The 26,989-nt window shown below is 41.7% G+C and overlaps 1 protein-coding gene across 1 annotated transcript in view; it reads right to left on the bottom strand.

Moving 5' to 3' along the window:
* Positions 1–6,338: 6,338 nt before the first annotated feature.
* Positions 6,339–26,989, bottom strand: part of LOC137304445 (protein Hook homolog 3-like) — a 45,953-nt gene continuing 25,302 nt past the window's right edge. The window contains exons 11-22 of the mRNA XM_067973041.1: positions 25,124–25,325; positions 24,186–24,296; positions 23,288–23,375; positions 22,229–22,295; positions 20,710–20,850; positions 19,105–19,192; positions 14,826–14,860; positions 13,251–13,333; positions 12,455–12,558; positions 12,121–12,225; positions 9,622–9,693; positions 6,339–8,014 (exon numbers count right to left, since the gene is read on the bottom strand). Coding sequence (XP_067829142.1) covers positions 7,874–8,014; positions 9,622–9,693; positions 12,121–12,225; positions 12,455–12,558; positions 13,251–13,333; positions 14,826–14,860; positions 19,105–19,192; positions 20,710–20,850; positions 22,229–22,295; positions 23,288–23,375; positions 24,186–24,296; positions 25,124–25,325 — 1,237 coding nt within the window. The 3' untranslated portion in view covers positions 6,339–7,873. The remainder of the gene's footprint in view (positions 8,015–9,621; positions 9,694–12,120; positions 12,226–12,454; positions 12,559–13,250; positions 13,334–14,825; positions 14,861–19,104; positions 19,193–20,709; positions 20,851–22,228; positions 22,296–23,287; positions 23,376–24,185; positions 24,297–25,123; positions 25,326–26,989) is intronic.

Genomic DNA, 26,989 nt, shown 5'->3' with positions numbered 1-26,989 from the left:
GGACTGGCGTGTGTATTAGACACGGGCAATAATATTATTTTAGTTCTACGTTTCCTCTGCATTACGGTTTAGTTCTTTATTATTTGTGCCCCTTTAAAAGGGCAGCATTAACCTGGTTAAATGGTTGACCATTTAACTGGGCCAACCCAGTGACTCCTTATGGGTTCAATAGAAAAGGCTTACATCTTTTGTGCTTGAATGTATTTAAGGGGAAGCTAGATAAGCACGAGAGAGAAAGGAATAGAAGGACATGCTGATAGGGTTAGACGAAGAGGGATGGGAGGAGGATCAAGTGGAGCATAAACACCAGCATTAACCAGTTGGGCCGAGCAGTGGTAATACTGTGGACTATCACCTTTTGAACCTTTCAGAATACGAGTGCATCTCGAGTATTCTGAGTCAGTAGATATGGGATTCAGTTTACTTTTTTCTTCTCCATTTCCCTCCCAAAAAAATATGAACACCATGCCACCCTATAACAGCTGGTTTAAGTTTTGACCGAAATTGAGCACTTTAACAGCCATACTGCAACTGGTATGATGTTGCCAGCAGCAATTAATGGCCAGATCAGTTATAATGGGCTGGAGGACTGATTTGTGCTGGACAATGATCAGTGGAGTTTGTTTTTTTTTTGTTGGTGAGCCCTCCAGCTGTGGCGATGTAATGGTCTGCATGCATTCCTGTAGCAGTTGTGTTTCGTTACAAGAAGTGCTTAATCCTCCTGCCCAGCTCGTTTGGTAATAGTTTTATGCTGTGTGTCTTGTCATCTCACCCATTTCAAACATCTTTCTTTTGCTAGACTTCCTGGTCATGTCGAATGGTTCAATTAGAATGTTTCAGAGTCTGTTGATTGCTGTAGATGTTATGTTTAGGCTATGAACTTTGTAAGTGGGGGGTGGAAAGAGGGGATTTGTTTTTTCTTACGAAAGAGTAATTGACATAGTAATTTTAAGAAACTTTCATAATAACTACTATGCATAGATAAATGAGACACATTTAGTCTGAAATCAGGAAGTTATTCAATACATGGAATTAGCTCTCAGATGAGAGTAGTGAAAACCCTGGAATCACTTAAAAGCAATTGAATGTTACAAAAGGTGAGGGCAACTGCAGGGCCACGTTTAACGAACGAACAAACGAAGATAGGCCAAACAGTCTTCCAAATCTACAATCTATTGTGCAAAAAATTGCACAATGTGTGCTCCTCACCAATCTTTTAAGTGGGTCAACGCTAATGCAAAGAAGTTGTGTGCCATTATTAATGTGTTTTATGACTTGATGTCCTGAATAGTTTTTTTTTTTATAAAACAGGCTGGATGCTTTAGTGTTCCAGTGCCACTTATTTTTCTGAATAAACTGGTTGGGAAAACAACCAGCCACTGGGCGGGTAGGAAGGGAAAAGAGGACGGGCCATGGGATCCCAGGACTGCTGCTTCCTACTCTATCCCATCTTAATCTACAAACTTACCTCAGGTGACAGTGAAGACTGTCTGAAAGGAGATGAGATTTACTGCTGTGCTCATGTGTTTTTTTTTAAAAGGGCGGGTGGGGTGGAGAAATGAAATAGTTTTGAAACTTTGGAGCTCCAACCTGTGATTGCCTGCCCGCCCCCAGTAAAGTGGGGTGGCAAAATTAGCCTGGATCTGGCGACCTTGTTGACTTTGTGAAGGAAGAGCACACAGATGATTTTGGGAGGGGGGGGCAGAAGGAATAAGAATTTTGTTGGTTACATACAGCTGTTGCACACTAAAGTTCATTTTCTCATCTCTTCCCTTCTACTTGGCCCTGGGAAATAAGAATGTCCAATAATGTTGACGACCATTTTTAGGTGGTTTTTGAGGGGAAATGAACGAGCTGCTCACAGTTGTGCCCTAGGCTTTGGGCCGTTCTTGAATTCCAACTGGGATGTGAGGCTGTGGATATTTATCTCTTCTGACTATCCAGCCTGATCCCCTTTCTGTTTTAACTCTCTTGGAAAAGCATTATTCTGGCAGGTGGTGCGGGAGTAAAGGAACCATTAGCCTTGACCCAGTCCAGTTTGGAAACTGGACATTAGGTAAAGCCCAGCATTAGGAAGGCCAGTCAACACATTCACCCTTTATATGGGAAAAGGAAAATGTGGAATTTAAACATTTGCACTATAGATTTCTGTACCTCAGATGGGCTTTTTATAAGACAGTCAATTTTTCTATTAAATGGGCCTTTTTCTTTAAAAAAAAATGCAGTTAACTCATGTGGATGTGGCAGGGCAAAAGCTTTTGAATGTACAAATGGCAGGGATGGGTTTTTAATGTGTTTAAACATCACTGGAATGTAGTGACATTTGAATGAGTAAGTTGTTGTATCACTTGTTGCTTGTGCTTAATTTATCAGTACTGTTTTTGAAATATAATAAAAAGGTAGATTATATAGTTTGGCTGTCCTTATTCAATTTGATTCCAGACTTGATAGCCTGATTAAATCTAAGGTGGGGGGGGGGAAATGATTCTTGATGGGATGGCAAAGAATAGCATGTGGTAATGCTGTAATACTATGGTGGTCAACAAGTTGTGTGATAGTAACCTCCTCCTTTAATTCTGGATAAGATTTCTGGGAAAGTTTGGTGACATTCTTCCCATAGAAAAATCCTACGAATCACTTTCTACCAGTTTTTTTTTGGGGGGGGCGCGCGGGAGAAAAAAAGAGAAGCATATACTAGTACCAGATAATTGTGAAATAGATCACTGGGTCATTTTCCCTAGGTGAGGAGGAGATGTCTAGGAAACTACTTCAGGTATGGATCCTATTTTCCCTTCAGTTTGCTTGGATCATTCATTACCTAAAAGGGCAAACTGAGAGAAAACACGGAATTCGTTGAACTTGTGGACATTAATGGATCAAAGTATTTAAATCCCTTCGTGGCCTCGCCTCTCCCTATCCAAACTTCGCATGAGCTTCCTCGCCCCCCCCTAAATCAGATCCTCTGACTCTGGCCTATTGTGCATTCCCCCCCCCCCCCCCCACCTCATTAGCAGCTGTGTGCCTTTGACCATGTAAGCACTTCTCTGGAATTGTCTCTCCTCCTTTAAGATCCTCCTCAAAACCTACCTCTTTGACTAAGCTTTTGGCCACTCCACTTAATATCTTCAGCTCAGTGTCCATTTTTAAAATCTGATTTCACCTCTGTGCTCTGGGACAATTTGTTATGGGAAAGGTGTTATGTAAATGCAAGTTGCTAATGGGGAATCTGATTGGGGGGGGGGCGGGGGGAGGAATGAATTTTTTGTAAATCAATAAAGAATTAACCATAGATCCAGAGTAGTGGAAACCAGTGTTCACGACTGGTTTTGTACACCCTGGATTTTAACTATATACAAGCCAAAAAGAAACACATGGTTTCTTTAACGTCAGCACTGGAGGTCAGTTGCAATTTTTTCTGAAGAGGAACAAAGATCATAAAGGAAAAATGGTAATTCTGCCAAAACATCTGAAGAAACATAGGACAATGGGGCTAAAATAGACAATACGCGATGAAACATGCTTTTGTAATTAGTGTTTTTTTTTGCGGTGCTGGGAGAAATGAGGGGGGCTATTGATCAAATGAGTCAAGGTTGGCTACTATATGGGGCAGAATTGCAGTTGATTAGATGGCTGGAGATCTAGGCTTAAAAAGATGATCGAAAGGGAATTTTTATATGGCTCTTTTTGTCAAATGTGATTCTGTGTGTAATAGCTATGCTGGTTTCAAGTTGCTTACTGTTATCAGTTTCTCTGTATATATCTAGGTATCACAATGGCGAAAGGTCACGTGTAAATAAAGAAACTTAAATAAAGTGGTTGCTATCATTTAAAAACCTACCGTTGTTTACTATCAGCCAACTGGCAACCAATCCTGCCAATTTCTATACTTGCTGCATCTACTGCCACACAAGGAAATGGAAATTTTGTATAAGATGTGGAGACAATGAAAATGCAAGTTTCTGATTTGAGTGTTGAGAAGTCACTTGCCCTACTCATAGTAAGTTGACTAGACAACATGCACACCAGTTACAGGCCATGACACATCATAAAACATTACAAAAATAAAAACATGGAAGAAAAGACCAATTAGCCTCATGAATCCTACTCCTTTCACAGATCATGTACACTATTCCTACCCATTTAATCTCCAGTGAGAAAGTACTCCTTGGTACCCAAAAGTAAATTAAACAAACTTCAGAAATTTTATTTCAATCCAGGCCTGCTGCCTTCCACTAACCATTCCTACCCCATCACAGTATTTGGTCTCAGCAAAACCCATTCCTATAACTTCCAATCCTGACCCCAAGTATTTATACAACACCTTGGTGAAAGCGATAACCAACAGCATCAACTGCAGTATCAATTCTATGCTTCCACTACTTGGAATGGGAGAGAACAAGCAGTGCTTATGGTGCTGGACTAGCAACCCAGAGATCATGAGCTCAAATCCCACCAGGGCAAGTTGTGAAACTGAATTTAATAAATTTGGTAAATGTGTAGGCTGCCACTAGGACCGTGAAAGTTATCTTCCTCTGAAGAGCCCAATTAGTTCACTAATGTCCTTCAGGCAAGGCAACTTGCTTTCTCTACCTTCACTGACCTATGTGTAACTCATTAACATGTACTCAAGGCGGTTCATTAGCTTCTCAGGGGTTTTGCTGGTGTCTACCACATGCCAAGAACTGGATATAAAAAACAATTCTAAATCTCAAATCTTGCTGGAGATCTCTTTTTTCATCTTCCAGTTAGTGCACATTTGGAACAATTGATATAGAAGTACTTCAGAAAAGTTATATTGGCATTTAAAAAAAAGTTTCTGAAAAAACTTTAACCCTATGCCTTGAATACAAGAGTGGAACAGGTAGCTCAATTGTACAATAGTCTCCGTTGTCTCAGTGGGTTGAGATGAACACCTTTTGGAAGAAACGCGAGCACGTCTCGTCCTGCTCCACGGAACGGACTCTGGACCGGAAGATGATCTTGGAGGCCTCAGAGGCAAAGAGCGAGGCTTGCTGGTCCTTCACCTCTCTGAGTTCCTCCCCGACTTCGATCCCCATCGACTGCAGCAGGAGCAGATGCTGCATGCTTTTCTGGAGTCGGGATGTTTCTCTGTGCCTCTCTCTCGCCTTCTGAACACCTATGAGGATGAAGAACCTCGTGATGTTCGCCTTGATGGCTTCCCACCAGTGCACTGGGGGAATCAAAGAGGGGTTTTACGGATCTCCAACCTTTGTAATCCCTCTTTAGTTTCTCAATGTTTTCTGGGGTCAACAGTTTCACGTTCAGCTTTCATATCCCCCTGCCCACTCTCTGGTCATCCTGTAGGTGACAGTCAGCCAGTAGAAGGCAGTGGTCAGAGAAGAACACCGGTGTGACCTTGAGGTTGGGGACGCAAACAGGAAGTCTATCCTGGAACGGGCGGACCCGTCTGGTCTGGACAGCAGTAGACTAAACTCCCTGCATGGCTAGCATTGCTGAGAAAATACTTTGAAGAGAGGAGAACTTGTTTCAAGGGGTGCATTCTAACATCATAGCTACTTGGTACCTCCCACATCACTAGGCGAGAGGGGGAACTGCTAGTGGGCTCTCCGTCATTAACACACACCAGCTGAAGGACACCAGCTGCAGGCTGTAAGATGGCCTTTAGCAACCACATACTTTTAATTAATGGCCTTTCTTTTATGCTAATGAAACAGGTGGAGCATCTAAGAGGAGCTCCTCAAAGCAAAGAGAGACTCATCTTAAATTGGAGATTAGCCTGGTTAATTTGGTAGAGGCAGGTGTCAAAGCTTCAAAATTTAATAGCAGTGCTTTTTAAACTCTCTCTGCTTTGTTCAACAAATCTTTGAAAGTGTAATGCAATTTTGTTCTAAAAATTGGTGGTAAGCTTCAAAAGGAGGAACTTCAACTTTATTAAAATTCACTCGCAAACACCATTCCCTAGGGTTTCAGCACCAATGTAAGGTTACAAGCAGGACAGTCCCTTATTTATCTGCAGTAGGTGCGTTCATTACTCAGATCTTTACAACACCATAGACTTTTCTCTTACTCTGTGCAAGGAAACTTAAAAATGAAAACTAGAAGTCACTACTGAATTTCCACATCAATTTCCCTTCCATACTATGTCCCACCCAAAGAGCTAGAAATATTACAATTGCAAGTCATTTGGGACTTTGCTTTTTAAAAAAATGTCAGGATAAGCCACTCCAATGGCCTTATGCTTACTTTTCCAATGTGACTTTAACATCCTGGACCACATATGAAGTACAATAATCATTACACTGCATTTCTTATTTAAAAAGTGTAAATAACCAGGCACTCAGCTGTATGCACAAATATAAAGGACAAAAACTTTATTTAAATTAACAAAATGCAGGACAACTTATAGAAACTAGACTCCATAATACCTTTCTAGTCACTGTGCTGAGTACAGCCGCACATTTGATTCAATTTAAATACAAACTAAAATATTTTCTTAAAAAAGAATTCAGTTCAACTAGTGATTTCTGTTCAGTTTTGCAGCCCAACTCCTAGGGTGAAGAGCTTCACACCAGCAACAGAACCATAAAATTTAATAAGCCACAAACCTTTGTAAAATTCAGCTCACCTACTCATCTAGGAGGGAGAAGAGACTCACACACTAAAAAAAGTTTAATTTCTTCAGCAATTTATGATCAATCTAGCTCATTTCTGCAAGATTTTAACAACTGAACATGAAATTGTTAAGAGGTTTTATTCAGTCCAAATCCCTGCTATCTTCCCCCCTCCCTCTCAAATAAAACATTTCAAACTGCAGACTTTTGGCTTAAATGCCCCTTGCACAGGGGCTCATTTAGATTTAAATGAAAGGTTTTAGGGAAAATCAAGTTTGGGTAGAAGTGCCAGTCTACTTGGCGGAGGCACCGTAAAAGTTTTTCCAAGAATTATAGTTTGATTTATGTGAATGTGGGGAAAACAAAGAAAATGCTGCATCATTCAGGGGGAAGCCATGTCCTACAGCAACCATAGGCCTGGACAAAACCACTTGTTCAGTTTCAATGCAGGCTTTTGACCCTGCAAGTTAACATTCAAACTAACCAGAATGAAATAGCTACCAGTTAATAGTAAAGTGCAAGTATTTTGGGTATAAACCATGCCGATAATATTCCAAAGTAGAGCAGCCTACCATCGTCAGTCAGGAGCAGACCTACAGCTGCTACTGTAAAGTAACTAAATAGGACTCACACACTTGCCTGAACATATTAAACACTCCAATCTGAAGCACAGCTCTTAAAAAGAAAACAGCGACAGCATAAGAAATGAATGTACCCAGAGTATTAGTGTTATTACATAGTTAGACCCACACAGGCCAATCCATATTCGTAATCGGCACCTTCATAGCTTCTAGTCAACCCAGATATACCTTGGATTAATTCAAAATATATTTTTGTTTAAACAGTGAGAGCTGATAGGGAAGAGAAGAAAGGGAGAGAGAACTGGCCAGAAGGATTGACTGAGAATGGCCATACGAGGGCGATAAATGAACACAGCTATAAAGGAACAAGTTGTTTGCCACACCCTGGGTTTAATTTGATTCTCGAGCATGGTCAGCCTCAGGTCCCTTACTGGTTCTCTCCAAAGGGATCAACGGCATAATTTTATAAAAAGGTGTTGACATTAAATCAAAATCTCTTGTAACTGATTTTTAAAATGATTATGATGGCAAAACTCCAACGTAAAAATTCTCCAACAGGCTAATTTAATAACCTTGCAGGAAAAAAAAAGAGAAAAACTCGACGACCTTTTGGAACGGAGCAGCAGTTGTGTTTTTTTGGGCTATAGTTGTGATGAGGTACTGTAATTGCTCTTCACGCGCATGCGTTGGTCTGATCGTTTATCTCATTACGGATTGCTGCAACCGGTTGGGATGCGCCCGACGCGCGTTAGTGGCTTGTCTCTGCTGAGCCAGGAACGACTGCGCTTGACTGTGGCCCCGGGACCTTTCTTCCGTTACCTTTTGGTGAAGAGCCATGCCCTGCAGGACAGCAAGCAGAAAGGATGAAACCCCAATATTCCAACACATCCTTGAGCATGTGCCCATCTACTCCTGAAGCAGCAGGAAAATAAGATAGGGTACAATGAAACTTACCCTACAGAAGAAGATTTAGCATATAGCACCAAAAATACCACGCTGATAAGTCAAGTACAGAAAAATACAAAAATCTGACAACTTCATAGATACCCTCATCTCTAGGGACTCCAGTATGAAAACCTATGGACTAACCAATCTATTTTTAAGCATCATCCTTGGCTCAGTGGTAGCACTCCTGCTTCAGAGTTCAAGTCCCATTGTAGAAATTTTAGGACATAATCTCGGCTGACACTTCAGTGTAATACTGAGGGAGTGCTGCACTGTCAGGAGTGCCGTCTTTCGGATGAGGTGTTAAATCAAGGCCTTGTCCACCTACTCAGATTGACATAAAAGATACCATGGGACTATTCAAAGAAGAGTAAGGGAGTTCTCTCAGTGTCCTGGTCAACATTTATCTCTCAACCAACACCATTAAGCAGATTATCTGGTCATTCATCTCACTGCTGTTCTGTATGACTTTGCTCTTGTGTTTGCCTATATAACAAGTAGCTAAAATGGGGTCTAGAATAAGGGGCATAGATACAAGATTAAATGCAAGGAGATCCGGACAGAGACCAGAGAAACTTTTTATTACACAGAGGGTTGAGAGGCTGTGGAATGCACTACTGGAGTTCGTAACTGAAGCACAGACATAGGCAGGTGGTTGAAGGAAAGTGGGATAAAAGGATATGGGAACAAGATGGGCACATGGTGTACTACTTGAGTGGAGGATACACACCAATACTGACTGGTTGGGCTGAATGGCCTATTTCCATATTGTACTTTCTACGCAATACGTTTCAGAAGTACTTCATTGGTTGTGAAGCGCTTTGGGATGTAAAGAGGACATATATAAACGCAAGTTCATTCTTTTCTCTTTCAAATGCAGATGGACCTCTGGGGTATTACCATCCTTTGAAGTTCTTTTATATCTTTATCAACTAAACTTTCTGTTTAAACTCAATGGTTGAGATAGTATGTTACTATAAAAGCAGTTTCATCCCGATATTAAAGTTTTTTTTAAGATTAATTCTACGTTGACAAATTTAATCTTAGAAGTGCACCACCACCACCTAGTGGCATTAATGGGAAACGCAAAGGCTACAGTGCCTGGTAGTCCCAGTAGGACTGCACTGCTCTGGAAACCAGAGTTCAAATCTAAACCTAGAACTGGAATATCAGCAACAGGTCAGGTTTTATACCCTGCAGAAAGTCGTGGGTAAGAAAATTTGTTTCATCGGATCTTTCCTGCCTGGCACATTGTTTACTCAATGTTGGAAAACAATTGCCTCATTTATCCCCTCCCTTCCCTCTAGATTTGCCGATGTAGCAAAAGTCACTACTCTCTAAAAGTAATTGCCAGTGTGAAGCCCTTAGAGATGTTTCATTGCAGCGATAAGGCCTTATATAAATGAACACTATATAAAACATTTTTTTTTTACAATAACCTCCATGATATTACAGAGTGAGGAAAAATAAAACAGATCAATTTCAGTAAATTTTAAACTTACCATGTTGTACCAGGCACTGATGATCAATTTCTCCTCTTGGTCTCTTTGGGTTTTGTTTTTTTCAAAGTCATTCTAACAAGGAACAGAAAGTCATTTGAAAACACATTTACCAGAGCACGTCAGCCTCTGAAAGAACAGTGCTTGGAGCTATTCCCATTGTCAGAGGGCAGTGTGTCCATACTACAGGCACATTACAAAATCAGAGACAGCCAACACATCAGATGTAAAACTATGAAGGGAAGGAAGCACTAACAATGTAATTTGAGGCACCCTGATGTGTTCACTTAATTAAACTGTATTCTCCAGGATACAAGAGATTCCACATTAAATCTGCAACCGATGTGAAAAGTTACCTACGAATGCCTATGAACTCCAACATCAATCTCTATACCTAGGAAAAACTTTCTAAAATAGAAGCCATGGCTCCCCTGATGATCCAGTTAATTAAGACAGTGAGCAACTGTCAGAAAGACAAGGCAGGTCCCAAGTCAGATCCCTGATTTGGGCCCAGCTAGTCGCTCATCTAGTTTGGAGGGGGGGGGGGGTAGGGGGGGAAAAGAGAAACAGGGGGCATGCAATTTGAATTCTGAAACCATGGGTTAGGTAGGGGAAATAATTTCCTGCCAGGCTTCCTGTTTGATAATTAATGACCATGGGTGCCTGGTGGAAGTGAGTGTATGTCCAGGATTAAGCTCATCTACGATATCCCACACCACAGTCAAACAGCCTGCTTAAAGCTGTTGACTCGGGACATGCAACTGGTGCTTGATACCCATGGAACTGTACCTCAAGGAGTCAGCAGGCAGTGGCAGGGACGGAAGAAACTGGGAGGAATAAGGACAACAACGAAAACTGCACTGGTAACCTCTAAAAGAGGAGCTGTAACACCAAAAGTGGGGACTATGTCATCACCATTGCAGGATATCATACGATTCAGAGTGGAGTGGAAGGGAAGGGAATTATTTTTCAATTCAAAACCAGAATTGCAAGGAAAAAAAACTCCCAGTATGTATTATACAAGAATGCAATCACCCTAAATGCCCCAGCATACCATCTGCAAGGTCATGGCCAACATGAAAGGCAATGAAGGGGAAACCCCGGCTTGTGTTCAAAGTCTCAAAGGTTTTGAAAAAGTAGAAACAAAAGATGGCAAAATATTTCATTTGTTTTGTTGGAACGGAATTTTATACAAAGCAAAAGATGTTTCCTGTAATCTTTCTGCTCTAGTTTGAACGTACCACCCTCTGCAGTTAACTACGTACGAATAGTAACAACAGGAAAATTAACCAATCCAAAAACAAACCAAGGCCGAACAATTACTGCTATTCTGAAAACAAGGGCATTATGTATGTCGCTCATAGCCTCTTGACTCTGTGTCACTACCAGGGAGGTCTCGTAATAGCATATGTAGGGCTGTTTCAAAAACTGTAGCAAGTTATATGCCTGAGAGGCATTCAAGGATTTCTGTCAAACACAAGGCAATTTGACTGTTGAAGATTCAAGGTTTTACCAAACTATTCTCCTTCTCCTGTCCAACAAACCAGATACTATTTACAGCAGTTACAAGATGTTTAATCATCCAAGCCATTGCAGAAGTGTTAGGGTAAAATGCATTTGCTGATACTAGTCCACGTCATTGAATTTTATCAAAAAAGTGTCCAAAGTGCATGACAGATGTTAAACTGAGTTCCCAGGCTACCCGATCCAGTGGATCCCATTGCACTATTTGAAGAGGAGCAGCAAACTCTCCCTCTGCCCTGGCCAATATGGTTCCCTCAATTAATACCTCCAAAGCAAAACAGATTATCTGCTCACTCATCTAATTGCTGTGTGTGGGTCATTGTTGGTGCAGAACGGCTGCCACATTTGCCAATGTAACAGTCAATGTATTCCAAAGATAATTCAGTAAGTGGGCAGCATCTTGAAGCGGATCAGAACAACAGGATTCAAGAGCATTAAAGGAGTTTGACACACAAAAGAATATTGCAGATAGAGTCAATGTAAATAAAGGAAAGGGAATTCAGGGATCTGGAGGAGGGGTGCTTTGAATAAAAAGTACTGTCCTGTTTTAGAGAAATTAATAAACTTATTTTAAATTTGATTTTTTTTTAAAAAGAAACTTTTCAATTTACCCTCCATGGAGACCCTAGAGTAGGTCTCCCTCCCTGTTGGCTGCTCCCGACACGTCAGTTATGGGAAGTGTCTCAAAGCACAAGTTCCTGAGATCAGGCAGCTGCAGAGCAGTATTTACAATGGAGCTGCTCTGGATGTTCAGAGCGGTTTTATGAAATGACATTGTTGGAATGGCCTAGCAAGGAGCAATAACTTATTCAAGAGTCTCCATGGCATTTCCTCTTCGTGCACCATTTCCAGAAAAAGAATTGTTCCAATAGTTTCCATTGGCTTCCTCATCTGCCCAATAGAAAAGTCAGAGAAAGGCACTTCAAACCCCAGTGGGTTGGGGTGGCCTTCCTCCCAGTGGTTACTTGAAAGCCTTACCTCCAACAGTTGAATCTTAACCTCTTTCTCATGCAGTTGGTTTTTCAGGGCTTGAACTTCAGGAGCGGTTGTTGTAGTTTGTTTTGGGTCGAGAGTCTGAATCACCTGAAAAAAAAAGAAAAAAAGCAACATTTTGTATCAGTTGGTGAAAATGTCCTGTACTGGCGAATGCTCAAAATGTTAAAGTTAGTTCTGGAATCTTGTTGTCTCCCTTACCTTGGGTAATCTTAATCCGTCCATCAAAATTAATTTTAAAAAGTTTGGACTCTGAAGTTGAGTCATTGCAGGTTATGAAGTAAGTGAAATTCTACCACAGAGTGGTCAAAAGTCTTACCGTCCGTGCCTTCTCCAAGTACTTCTTGTATCTCTCCTCCATGGCTCTCATATCTTCATCTTTCTTCTTCAAAACCTCTTGCAGCTCATCAATCTTACGGGCTGCTACAAATTTAAGAAATGAATTGTGCTTTAAAAGCATTATGTTTATAGTCTAAACTTGCAATGCATTGTGAATAGTTTCCTTTCTTTAAAGGAGTTTCTGGCTTTCCAAACTTCTCTGCAACTTGTGGCAGTGTTACTTCATGTTTCAAGGAGAGTGTCTCCCCTTGCTTCTGTCTCTTTCCCCTAAAGTTATCTGTGGAGCTGCATTTAGTGTCAGCACTCACTCCAACAACAGCCAAAATCCATGACTTGAACTGTTGATTGTCTAATTACTAATCTACCAACAGCCCCGCATCAGGACTCGAGTGCATAATTTAGGCTGATACTTCAGTCCAATAGTGGCAGAGTGATGCTTTGTCAGAGGTAGACAAATGTTAAACTGAGTTCCCTGGCTACCCGATCCAGTGGATCCCACTGCACTATTTGAAGAGGAGCAGCAAACTCTCCCTCTGCCCTGGCCAATATGGTTCCCTCAATTAATACCTCCAAAGCAAAACAGATTATCTGCTCACTCATCTAATTGGTGTGTGTGGGTCATTGTTGGTGCAGAACGGCTGCTACATTTGCCAATGTAACAGTCAATGTATTCCAAAGATAATTCAGTGTGCGAAGTGCTTTGATGTGCTGAGGAGCTTTACAAGTGCAAGTAATTTGTGTTCCTTACCAAAAATCCTACCACTTCCAATACTTACTATTGCTGTCAACTGTAGGCTCCAGGTCATCAATGTATTCTCTCTTTTTCTGAAGTTCAGTGTGGGCTTCATGCAGCTTCTCTCTGTAATGTGAAGGAACTCAATATGGGGAGCAGCACCTTTCTCAACTAGTCAGGCACATTACAAAAAATGGGGGGAAAATTGGCAGAATCCTTACACAGGAATTCATTTTATTAACGTGTTTACCAACATAAATTGAACTTTCACCAGGAACTTGATAAAAGTAGGCTGAAAACTGTTAAGTGTGCCGTTCTCCATTGTCAAAATACAGCACAACTTCCTTTATTTAGGGATTAATATGGGAGGGGCATATACTTTCACCGCAAGTTACGATTCCAGGAGACCTCAGCATATTGAGTCAGGCGGAGACAGTTCAACTCAGGCCGCGAGACAAGCCACAGAGCAGCTGCTCTGAAAGAATGGAGGTCAGCACCTTAAGATGTCCGCTGCTCTCGTATTGATTGAGCACTGCACACATCAGATGAACAGGAACTTACCCTCACCACATGTAAATTGCCTGATCTCCTGTAGGACTAACCATCATGGACAGGTAGATTAAAAAAAAAACTCTACATGGAAACATAGGTGATGCAATTTGGTGAGAAACCAACATGAAACAACATTTAGATTTCCAGCATCCGCAGTACTTTGCTTTTGAAACATTAAAGAGCAGTTGTGGCATCAAGCAGAGCAAAAGGCCTCATTCCAAGGCCACTTTATGCACCTGCATCCTGGTAATTTACTGGCTGTGGCCTGAGAGCAGATTGTCTGCCTACCTCCTTGGGTGCAGTCAGTGAATGCTTCCATCCTCCCCAAAACCACTCATTCCTCAATATAATAAAAAGAGAAAGCCAACAGGGGAAAGTACTATTTGCCTAGAACCATTAAAACACTCTAATGAGAACACACTATATAACGTGCCTCAAGTTTCTTAGGCTAGGGAGGAGAAAAATCACAACGCAATATTGATCAGAGCACCTGCTCATGATCACGACGTGAAGAATTGCCAAGAATCAGTGGGAGAAGCTAAATAAACTCTCCCAGATTGTGTTAACTATTTGCAAGAATGTTAGTGGGAGGAAATTACCACAGTCCAGACAAAGTAATCTCTTTACTAATATCATGCATACTTTGCAACTGCTTTACTCCATGGATGAGTTCTCAATTAGCTCTTTTAGCTATGCTCACACAAGTGTTAGAGGAGTTTGCATGTTAAACTCCATTTAGACAGACACAAATCAAGACTTATGCTGATGCAAAGTTGATGAAGCCTCTGCCTATTTTCCAAATCCTCAGCATGAGAGAGGGATCACAGCCGAGTGTTCTGCTATAATACTATCAAGGCTTCCAAAGCAATTCCTAAGTGCCAGGAAAACATCCAGAGGGTATCAGGAGTAATATGCTTGTAGAACTAAAGCAGCAAAATATTTGTTGCTATGGTTTTAATTGGAGGACTTGTGACAACATTTCAGCACAAACTTCTAGTTTTCAAATTTTATCTACAATCCTGAGGATTCAAAGGCCAAACTCGTGAAGGAGATTCATTCTACTTACAAGTGTTCATCCAGCTTCCGTTTCAGCAGATTAGACTGCAAGGGTGGGGGGGGGGGGAAAGAGGGGGAGGAGAGGAAGGTACAGTTTAGTACAGTCTGCAACAGAAACATGCAACTGTTCTTTTCACCAAAGGTCCATTGAAATAATTCTCACTTTTACATAAGTTAATCACAACACACAGGGAAAAAAAAAAGCATGATTGAGCAAAGGGATCCAAATACAGCAGAGCTCCACACAAGATAATCTGAAGGGATTCCACGTCCCCAAATCTCAACTCTTTCACTCGGCCATCAAGTTCATAGTGTCCTTTTTAAGCAATGGTTTAAATCTGAATCCAGAAGGGGGTCACTCAAATGCCACTTTGCGCCAATCAGACTGCAGTTACAACTGGTTTTCTGTTTATGGAGTAGACATAACCCAACGAGGAGTAGATAGGAATGCTATCCTACAACCACATCCTCAACTGTGCATCTCCAATGTGTTGAAATCATAACTCATTGCACTTCTTTCCCAGGCCTCAAAACTTTGGAACTTCTTACTTCCTTCAATTTTACCTTTCTTCTAATAATCCACAACCTTTTACAACCCAAGTTTGATGTCACATAATCTTTATTTCTTCCTTTTACTTCCCCCCAAACGTTGCCAATATCATGCACTATGGGCCTTGGTTCTTCACCTTGCTTTTCAAATTAAAAAATAAACTGATGCATAACATGCACACCAGTCATGGGGTACCTAAGGTGGCGACGAGGATACAAAATGTTATTTAATAGTTTGACAGGCTCTGCCTACCTACTGACTTCTGAAGCTCCCTCAATAAGCACTTTTCACACCTTCACACCAATGGGTCAGTCACATCAAGAAACTAACCAATCAGATGTTTCAGGCTGATGAAAAGAATCTAATTAAATCTTAACTACATCTATTTAACTGAAGATTCGGTGGAAACAAAATTACAAGCTTTATACCAGAACTAGTTAAACGCACCTGGTCCCAACAAATTCTGTGAAAGTGAAAGTCGGAGCTTAAACCTCGAGATAAGATGACTCCTTCCCTCTTCAGTTACTAATGAACGATTGTAATGGTCTCCCTTCCAGATTCTACATGCAGATTATGGATTTAATCTAGTACCCTGGAAAATACAGAGATACCCAGCAGCAACACTATTCCCTCACTCTGCTGGATTCCTAAACTCAGCCTCAGTATTGCAGGGAAGGACATTCACTCTGCTTTTGACATGCACTTCTCCAGTAGCTGGTAGAATAGCAGCAATGGTGAAGGTGAGAGAGCAGGTCTCCCATCCACAGATGCAATGGGCAGAGGGAGAAAAGTAAGGGATTTCACATCCTACTTAAAACAAGACAAGGTTCACAATATTAGAAATATGGCAAGGTCACTCCCAAAGCTTTGATTTCCATAATTTCAGAAAATGTCATTAAGCCCTCAAAATGGATTTAAAACTTTGGTTCTAGTGGTGAAGGACACATTATCTTTCCCAAGATACAAGTCAAAGTGACCTATGAAGCAAATTTACAATATTACAAACTCAGTTCATTATCTACTCAAAGTTCACTTGCTGTACTCCAGAGGCTTTCAAACTGGGGGCCCTGGACCCTAGAAGGGGATCCTAAAGGGGGTCTAGATCATCAATTGATCTTTGTTCACTGGTCATCAGATTTCCATTTCTGCATTTTTCTGTATTTGTTAACTTATTATTGTGTTATTTCTGCTGTGTACTGATGAAACATTTTCTGGAATTACAACACTGTTTTCCTATGAGCAGCTGACACTGTCTTTTGGAAGTTAGGATATGGGGTTCCTGGGTGTGTGTCAATATTAACAGGAATTGCCCCCACGCACACAAAACTTTGAAGATCAATGCTGTACTCTGCCAAGGAGACACCTCACCAGTGAAATGGTAACAGGCTTAAAGGGCCAGAACTGTATTATACCGATTGATGACAGATCTCTGTGTGAATTGACTGCCACATTTCCTACATTATAATAGTGACACTTCAAAAGTACTTCATTGGTTGTAAAGCGCTTTGGGACGTCCTGAGGTTGTGAAAGGCACTATATAAATGCAAGTTTTTTCTTTCTCAGTAGGGAGTGTTTACCTTGCTTGACTTGACTTATCTCTGCAAGCAGGGGAAACCTCAGCTCCATGCATCCAGTGATAAAAAAAAAATCAGTCAAAATATTATTGGCTATGCAGCACTTCCGAAACACAAAGCTTGGTTTCTGAAGCATAATTATGAATCCCCTTTTAACCCATTCCTAGCTCTACATCAAATTTATATTTAAATCACTTTTCTTTGCCTACTTTATAATGAAATTTGAAATATTCAGCCTGAAATTTTGGATTGTTTCATGGGCCTCGTTCTAAGCCAGTTTATCTAGGTAACAATTATTTTTTTAAAAAAAAAGTTCCAGATCTGTAGGCCAGATGAGCTCTGACCCCTCCACCTCCTAGTTTATTTTGCCTCCTCTGTAAAATAGATCATTGAGGATTCACTGTTCTATGGTAACGAAACCCTGAATTTGAAAAACTGACTTTGTTACATATCGTCGTTTGATGTTATGTCTACAACAGTCCAGGAAATCCTAAACCAATGCAAAGTATTCCAAATGTTTTATCAAGATCTTACTTAATATGAAGGCCCAGTGAAAGGGTTAGGTGTCCATATCACATTCATAATAACCAGCAGCGAATACTATCTACAGCATTAACCCTTTGAAAAGTGCCAGGAATAACACACTTGTGCTTCCAAAATTACTCTCTATAAATTTCCAATTACAGGAAGTTCTAAAACCATGAACAGTGCCTGACTGCAATATTGTTAGTGAGACACTGGCTGTAAAAAGTTCTTGAAATTGATAATTGCATAGCAACAAAGAGCATCCAATACAGAACTGCTTAGTTTTGTGGCACAAGCTTTCACTCAGTTAACAACAGGGACATAGGAATGTACAGTACTGGAAAAGACCACAGTGGTCCATCTGGCCAGTCCCAGTAACACCAAATTTGGGGTTTAAAAGCCTGTAGATGAATGAGAAAGACAAGGCTGAGGGAAGTGAGGAGTTCTGCAATTTTAAGGTCCTGGGAAGGGATATGTTAGTGTAGGAAAAAGAGCATACAAGATGGGCAATTTACAAGATGCAAGAAACAAATTTCTCTCTTTAACTAAACTGGGTTCATCTGAATTGGTATTGGAGCTCAAGAAATATCTGTTTTATGACCCGTTAGTATTATGAGGTCAACTTCAGCAACAAAGTATGGGATGTAAACAAGGCTCTACATTCATCTTGGTAGAGAAAACTGCAGTCTTCAAAGGGTTAAACCACACCCAAACCATAAATCAAGAAAAAGGAAGCACTGGCCGGTGGGAGATTTCAAAATTAAAGGCGATTTAACAGCAAGTAAAATAAGTAATGAGTTTAAATAGAGCACCAGGCCAACCTGTCTGTGCAATTTTTCCATTGATTTGTGCTTTTCTGTACACTAATTTTGCATGAATTTCCAACTGCTGGTATACTTACAATGGCCTATTGCAGATGAGAACACACAAAAGGGAAGAGAAAGAAACACATTAGACATTTATAAGCCAAAAATGATTCCACATTAGTCAGTGTCACATTGTACATATTAATCGCCCCTCATTAACAAAGCTGCAGCTTTTGAAATATTATATAGTGGCCCAATGAGGGGAGGAATAATTAAAATTGATCTGTATAAAAGCTACATATAAAGCAGTATGTTCTTCAATCTCAAGTTTCTATCCAAATTTACAACTGATCTTTCTTTAAACACCTATATAATGGAGAGGGATAACAGGGCTGGGGAAATGCAATATTCTTCCTCTTTACATTTGTGCAAATATCACCAACAAACTGCTCCAACAACATACAACAAGCAATCACTGCAGGGCAAACCTTACTGCTTCACCGTCTTAGCTGCATTTCAATCCATATCCAGCTTCACAGGCAAATTAGTGCAATTAGGACCCTTGGGAATACATTAGGCTGAACTTCACTTAGGACATGATACAAACAGAAAGTGGGGGCGGGAAAAGGGGGAAGAGAGCGACAGCAAGAGACACATAGAGGGGAAGGGAGTGGGATTACTTCAAAGAGTTTGAGACTTCACTTGACTTAGCTCATTTTCCTGCAGTATTTAAAAACCAAATATGCATGTTCACTTTATTCATTAAAGCCCATCTGATCCACTTTGTTCTTTCCTGAAAACCATGCCAGACAATTCCCCAGCACATGTACTCACATCTTCAGCCTTGCTTCCCTGCTCCTGTAAAGCCCTTTGGAGTTGTCCCACTTGTGACCGTAACTCAGTGATCTGCTGCTGATTCAACCTGGAGCACATTGGTTACCAGGATTAAAAATGCATTCTTTAACATCGAGCTTCTTAAAATGTTCTTGTGGTTTAGGTAACGCCTGCTTTAAGAAAGATTACAGGTCTAAAAGAAAATCAGTGATCTGCAGAGAAGAGCTTTGCTTTGAAACATAGGAACAGGAGTAAGCCGTTCAGCCCCTCGAGCCTGTTCTGCCATTCGATTAGATTGTGGCTGATCTGTATCTTAACTCCATTTACCTGCCTTGGTTCCATATCCATCAGTACCCTTGCCTAACAAAAATCTATCAATCTCAGTTTTGAAATTTTGAATTGACCCGAGCCTCAACAACTTTGGGGGGGGGGGGGGGAAATGGAGGAAGAGAGAGAAAGAGTTCCAGATTTCCACTACCCTTTGTGTGAAGAAGTGTTTTTTGACATCACTCCTGAACAGCCCAGCTCTAATTTCAAGGTTATGCCCCTTTGTTCTGGACTCATGCACCAGAGGAAATAGTTTCTCTCTACCTACCCCATCAAATCCTTTTAATCATCTTAAACACCTCAATTAGATCACCCCTTAATCTTCTATATTCAAGGGCATACAAGCATAGTCTATGCAACCTGCCCTCATAATTTAATCCTTTTAGTCCCATTTTAGCCTTTGTTTGGTTGAGAACTGTTGTAACCCTTGAATATAAATCAACACCTTCACTTAGCCACACAAAGTTTAAATCAATGTTTACATTCATCTCAAGTGGTTGGTACTAACAGATCTTGGTGTTGTGATTTAGGACTTATCCTTCAATGCGGCAAAGGTCCTTTCTAAACCTCCAGGCCCATTACCTTCAAACGGAACTGACCAGCAAATAAGAAATAAGGATAGAGAATTGAGTTGCCTTTTAGGGCTGCATATCTAGGACTGGGGGTCATATTTTGGACACCCTGATTTAGATTTACAAGCCTCTCAGAGATGGGGAAGGTTTATCGCAACACTGCTTGATCTCAGCACCAGGAGGTATTGGAGAGTAGTGTCAGATGACTCACTATCAATGTTCACCCCATTCTTTCATTCTCTTTCCTTCCCTCTTCCCTTCCCCCCCCCCACCCTGACCCCTAAAAGACCACTCTAACTGAAACAAGGAACTTGCCATGTGGTAAAATCACGTGTCCTGCATTTAAAAGCAATACAAATAAAGCCTGGGTCAGTGACTTTCCACTGGACAAAAACTTTTTTTTTGAGAGAGATTTTCAGGATAGTGATTGCCCCATTGAAGTCTACCGACTTCTGCAAAAACCTCTTCATGTAATGGAATGCAGTTTTACTGAGCAAACATGCCGTTTTATTACAGATCCCATTCTGTAAAGGAGTTCCTGTGCGCATGGCGTTCATTTCTCTACAGTGCGCAATAGCACAATTCAAACAGGTGTTTACATAACTCTAGCAAAAACACAGAGACACTACTGCGTGGTAAATCTTACTGGGTGTAACCCCTCCTCCCAACCCCTTAGAAAGGAACACATTGCCAACTCTCTGCCAACCTGTTTTCATTCTCCAGTTTGTTTTTGTTCCGGTTGGCATCATCCAGCACGCTCTGGAACTCTGTTAATCGGTCATTGTACGTCTCCTCTTGCTGTACACGCAGCATCTTGTTCTCATGCTGCAGCCGCATGACCTTCTCCCTAAAAGCATTACAGCCCACAAGTCAGTGTCATGGCAACCCCTTAATCCAAAGTGCTTGACTGGCTGTGAAGCCAAACTAAGTACTAGGGTGGCTCTTTTAAGGAATTGAAGAGCCTAGTAGTTTGAGCTAGGCTACAAGAAAAGCATTTCTATAGAGCCTTTCACGACATCAGGACATCCCGAAGCGCTTTACAGCCAATAAAGTACTTTTGATTTGTAATCACTGTTGTAACATAGGGATCTTTTTATGACAGCTGGGGGACGGGGGCAGTCGGAGAGAGAGGAGGAAGGGAAAGGTAAGACAACCAGACATGCGGAGCATAGTCAAAAATCTGATAGGCTTTGAAACCAGTAGCAGGTTGCACTACTGCAGTAGCCGATTTTAACTGCTGAATCATTTATGCAGCTTACTGGTATCCTCTAGTGGTTAAAAAGGGGCACTACATTTCCAATTTTTATACAAAATATATTATATCTCTACTTTGTCTTAATCATAAATTGAAAATAGATTTGCATTTCTTCAACTTCAAATCAGATATTTTTAAAACTATTTTTGCATTCAAGTTGGGCTACGGGGAAAGAGTGGGGGAGCGGGACTAGCAGGATTGCTCTTGCAGAGACCCAGCACGGGCTTGACAGGCCGAATGACCTCCTTCTGTGCTGTAACCATTCTTTGATTCTAAGTGAAAAATCATTGCACGACATCAATTTCTTCTTCTCAAAATTCAATTACATCTCCCCCCCCACCCCCCACCACTCTCCTAAAGCATATGATATGATTTCTCATATCATACAGTTCCGCAGATACTGTTGCCCTTCAGTATCTCAACTATGTGGCCATACTTCATGCCAGTTTGGATGACAAATGTCTGTCTCAAGATATTTGATTAAGGGGGTGGGGGTATACAACAGCCAAGGCCAATACTGTCCTCACCCAACATCCACATACACTTTCCAGAAAGGGTCAGTAGATAAACGATCAGGAGCGGGAACCCTCCTTGAAGTGAGGCCAATTATGTTCCTCCTACAGTAACCCAATTAACTCAGCAGGGGCCAGAAATCGAATCTGGGATCTTTGGGTCAGTATGACCCACCTGAACATCGACTTTACCAACTAGAGGAAGTGGATACAAGGTCAGCACTTGTCTGTTTCATTTTTATGAGGTGAACATATTCAGAGGCAACAAGTTCTGCTCTTTATTTGCAGTGTGAGGTACATTGCAACATGCACAAGGGAAGGTCTATCAACTGACGGAATCTGCACATTGACAAAGTGCCAACTACTAAACATAAACAAGTATAAATGTAAACTTTGGCAAAAGAAGCTGGGCATGGACAAGGGACCAGAATGGGGAATACAGTTAAACATTGACTTACTGGAGCTCTGCAGGAACCATCTCGGCTGCAAGATTCCCCACTGACAAATCTTCTTCAGATGATGTATCTGAGCACAAAACACAGACAACCATCGTTATATGCACCGTACGTGTTATGTGTCCTTAACTACATACATTCCTCACATTTACAAAGTGCAGTAGTGACCGTAAGCTTGCACCATCAGCGACATTAAAATGCAGATTACTGTACTGCTGCAGCGCGCCGCTCTTTTTATGGCTCAGAAAGAACATTGGATTATAGCTTCCTGAAGCAGGAGCAATATACTCATTTTAAAAAATTCGTTCATGGGATGTGGGCGTCGCTGGCGAGGCCGGCATTTATTGCCCATCCCTAATTGCCCTTGAGAAGGTGGCGGTGAGCGCCTTCTTGAACCGCTGCAGTCCGTGTGGTGAAGGTTCTCCCACAGTGCTGTTAGGAAGGGAGTTCCAGGATTTCGACCTCATGATTGGTGTTTTAATGATCAGAGGCTTTGGAAAAGAAGAGTTTGAGAGAAGACAAAGATTATAAAAATTACAGGAAACAAAAAGTGGAAATAGTATCATGAATTGAAAGACAATTTTAGAACCAAACGAGCAAATACACAAAGCACATGGAGAACAATGCAGGAAGTGGAATGAAACCTAGTCATAGATAGCAGCAGGTTAACAATCATTACTGTAAAATGCAAGGTTGCAGATACAACATTTTTTCCAGTTAGCATACATTCAATATGTGACATTTATATAATTTTAAAACTTTTTTTTTTAAAAACAGGAAGTTTACGTTGGACTGTGAGAGGCGGTAAGAAAGAAAGTGAAGGGGTATCCAAGCTTTTAATGGTACCACTGTTATTTTTTGGGGTTTTACGCTCTACATTCTATTCGTATTCAGCGTCACTGGCTACTACTTAAACTGGACCATGCTCCTAACCCAGCAAAATCATACAATTCCATGGTTCTACAGAAAATCACACTTGTGCTCCAAATGTCAACCAGAATTCCACCCTTTCAGCACAAAAGAGGAGGAGGAGGAGAAGGAGGTGGTGCAATTCAAGTTTACCTGCTTGGTTCAAGAACTTCTGCTGCGCCTGTGCACATCTCAGCTCTTCATTGGTCTCCCTGAGGGCATCTCTCTCTACTATTAACCGCTGAAAATAACAAAACAGCTTATTACTTTATTGCTAGAAATCAGCTGGTGTTTGCTGGTTACAATTAAATGTGCAGTTTAACATTTTGAATGTCGAAACTTTGCTGTTTTAAACATGGCATTACAGCAGGAATATTCCATGGCATTCTTCATGGCTGCTGCCGCTCCCAGTGTTAACGATTTGGCAAAAAGGCAGTTCGAAAAGTTCGATTAACAACTCGCAAAGAGCTCGTGAAGTTGCAAAACTACCGATGAAATGCCCTGCTCCTACTGCAGGTTCTTATGTTGCTGGCTGGGTTTACCCATTAGAACGGTGGTTCTGCCAACTTATGTTCTCAGTCCTCTCCTTAATTGGAGGATAAAACCTAAAACCCACCAATGAAAGCAGACCCTTTCTGATCTGCAGCCCATCCGAATTTAAACAGGCAAATTAGCCAGCGGCCTAAAAAAAAACCTGCAGCAGAAATTGAGCTGCAGGAGAACAAGTCACTGACTTGTGCATTATCCTGCACATATTCTCTCCTCTGCTTCTTTTCCTGCCCACTCTGATTGTGGAGAAAGTTACCATAACATGTCAGTCATTTCCTGGTGCACCATGATCTCATCAATTTAACATCTCACGATCAGCTCCAAGTCCTATTCACATCTCGTGTACTCGATACTCCCCCTCTCATTCCCACCAAAACACATCTTCCCAAACTGCTGTTCTGATGACCTGAAGCTAGGCTTCCTCCTTCAGATGCTGAATGACATGCTGTATATTTCCACTGTTGCCTATTTTTAATCACACGACCCAGTATTCTGGGCTTACCTCTTTCTCTTTCAGCAGTGCATCATGTTTCTCTTGCAGGTGCTTGAACTCAAATTGCCACTTTTCTGTTTTCATTGACTCTTCTGTCTGCTTGTTGTGAAGCTCATGAACCTTCATATTTATAAAGACAGGGGGAGAAAAAAAAGGCCAGAATATTTACTTCAATGAAACAAGAAAACTAAGCCTATTGTGTAGAATAAGCTCAATAGATCCTCTCAGAAATTACTTTAGACAGTCTCAACCAGTTCCCAGCAGGGGTGGGCCCACATGTAATGTAATATCAATCAGATAGGCCCACATGTAATGTAATATCAATCAGATAGGCCCACATGTAATGTAATATCAATCAGATAGGCCCACATGTAATGTAATATCAGTCAGTCAGGGTAACCACGAGGTGATTAATGTGAGAAATGGAAATGCCACCCTGATGCAGTGGAAGGTGTTCTTGATGTTGGGCTCCTAATTAAAACACAGGCTCCTTGTAATTCATGCTACACCTGATCTGAGCGAGCTCAGTGTCAACACTGTGTATTCCAAAAAAAATAAATGTAAGTTTGCATTTATATAGCGCCTTTAATGTAAAAAAAAATGTTTTACAGAAACGTGAGGGAAATGGACGCGGAGCCAAAGGCGTGATTAGGAGGGGTGATTTAAAGCGTGAGATTGGTATTAAGGATGGTCTTCCAAAAGAGAGGAAGGTGGAGGGATTTAAGGAGCGAATTCCAGAGAGTGGCACCTGGGTAGCTGAAAGCATGGCCGCTAATGGTGGAGCAAAGGTGGGGGAATACACAAGATGCCACAGCCAGCGGGTCAGAAAAATGAAGAGCTTGGGGGGGGGGGGGGGGGGGGGGGGGTGCGGTTGTTGGGTTGGAGGAGGTTAGAGATAGGGAAGGATTAGCCCCAGTGAAATGAGTTAACAGTGTGTTGCACATTACCTGCCTCTTGTAAGCCTCCAGCTGACTGCGTACTGAGTTTGCTTTTTTCAGCTCCTCCTCCAGGTCAAAGGTCTTCTGCATATACACGGTGTTCCTCTCCTCCAGGAGCTTGACCTGTCTACGCAGGTCTCCCAAATCTTCAAGCTTCCTCTTATAAGCCTCCACGGTAGCCTCCAGCTTACTGACTTTGTCAGAAGAATGCCTGTAAACATCAACAGCAAAATCCTCAATAGTTCTGACTCTTTGTACTAAATAAACCTGCTACAACAGTTTGTGCACTTCTAGAGTACAAGTTCCTTATATTTGGCTAGGAAGAGAAAGCCGGTAATACTGCAGCAGTTCCACGATGCCTTCATAGAATGATTATAGCACAGAAGGAGGCCATTTGGCCCATCGAGCCCACGCCGGCTCTTTGTAAGAGGAATCCAGTTAAGACCCATTCCCCTGCTCTTTTCCTCGTAGCCCTGCAATTTTTTTCCCCTTCAAGTATTTATCCAATTCCTTTTTGAAAGCCACGATTGTTTCTGCTTCCACCACCCTTTGTGCCAGCGCATTCCAGATCATAACTACTCGCTGTGTAAAAAAGATTTTCCTCATGTCGCCTTTGGTTCTTTTGCCAATCATCTTAAATCTGTTTCCTCTGGTTCTCGACCCTTCCGCCAATGGGAACAGCTTCTCTTTATTTGCTTTATCTAAACCAGCCGTTATTTTGAACACTTCTATCAAATCTCCTCTCAACCTTCTCTGCTCTAAGGAAAACAACCCCAGCTTTTCCAGTCTATCCATGTAACTGAAGTCCCTCATTCCTGGAACCATTCTAGTAAATCTCTTCTGCACCCTCTCTAGGGCCTTCACATCCTTCCTAAAGTGTGGTGCCCAGAATTGAACACAACACTCCAGTTGTGGCTGAACCCATGTTTTATAAAGGTTCAACATAATTTCCTTGCTTTTGTACTCTATGGGCTTGATTTTAACAAAAATGGAGGTGCGGGGAGTGAAGAAAATCGGGATTTCCAGGAGCGGGCAGAAATTCTGGCTCCAACACGCCCAAGAACGTGCATGACCCAGTGTCATCTGGGTGTGTGCGCCGTACCCGAACCCGGAGGTCCTGCGGGCAATTAAAGCCGACGAGACGTTATTTAAAGCAGCAATTGAACTAGTTAATCTAGTTTAAAAATACAAAAATACAATTAGCTATGAAGGCAAGCGATTTCAACACTGCCTCAGCATGTTTCCCGTGCTGTGTGAAACACGCCATGGTGAAGGAGTTGTGTTTCAGCCGGCAGCCATTTGGACATTTAAATCCCTGTTTGACAGATGGGGATAAAAGGTAAGTTAATGCAACAGGGCACTCAGTTCTCTCAGACAAACTTTTGGCTGGGAGACCTTTGTGTTCAGACTGAAAATTCTTGGTTTCCACTCAGAATTGTTCTGTTTACACATATTTACCAACTTTTCGGACCCTCTCAAACTGACACCATCAGGATGTGTGTGTGGGGGGGGGGGGGCATGATGGCTGCATTCACCAGTACATCAGAGGAAAATCAATATCACCGTCCTTGCCAGGCACGGCGTGCAGTTCTGCCACTTGTAGCTCCACAACACAGTGCTACGCCACAGGCACCTGCACAACAGCACAGAGGGGAACAACAGAGAGAGCGACGTCACAGGAGGCACTACCCTTATCAGAGGGTCTGCTTCCCGGACCTCTCTGAGGAGCAATGCATGCGGAGGCTGAGTGTGAGTTGCCAGGTGGTCGCAGACATCTGCAGCCTCCTTCATGCCGAGCTGCTCACGGCTGGGCCTGGCGGCATCTCATTACCTGTCGCAGTTAAAGTGACCACCGCCCTCAACTTCTTCGCCTCC

This window comes from Heptranchias perlo, chromosome 37, assembly GCF_035084215.1.
Source record: "Heptranchias perlo isolate sHepPer1 chromosome 37, sHepPer1.hap1, whole genome shotgun sequence".
Classification (NCBI taxonomy): Eukaryota; Metazoa; Chordata; class Chondrichthyes; order Hexanchiformes; family Hexanchidae; genus Heptranchias; species Heptranchias perlo.
Note: the sequence above shows the minus strand (reverse complement) of the source record. Positions and strands in the feature narration are given on the sequence as shown.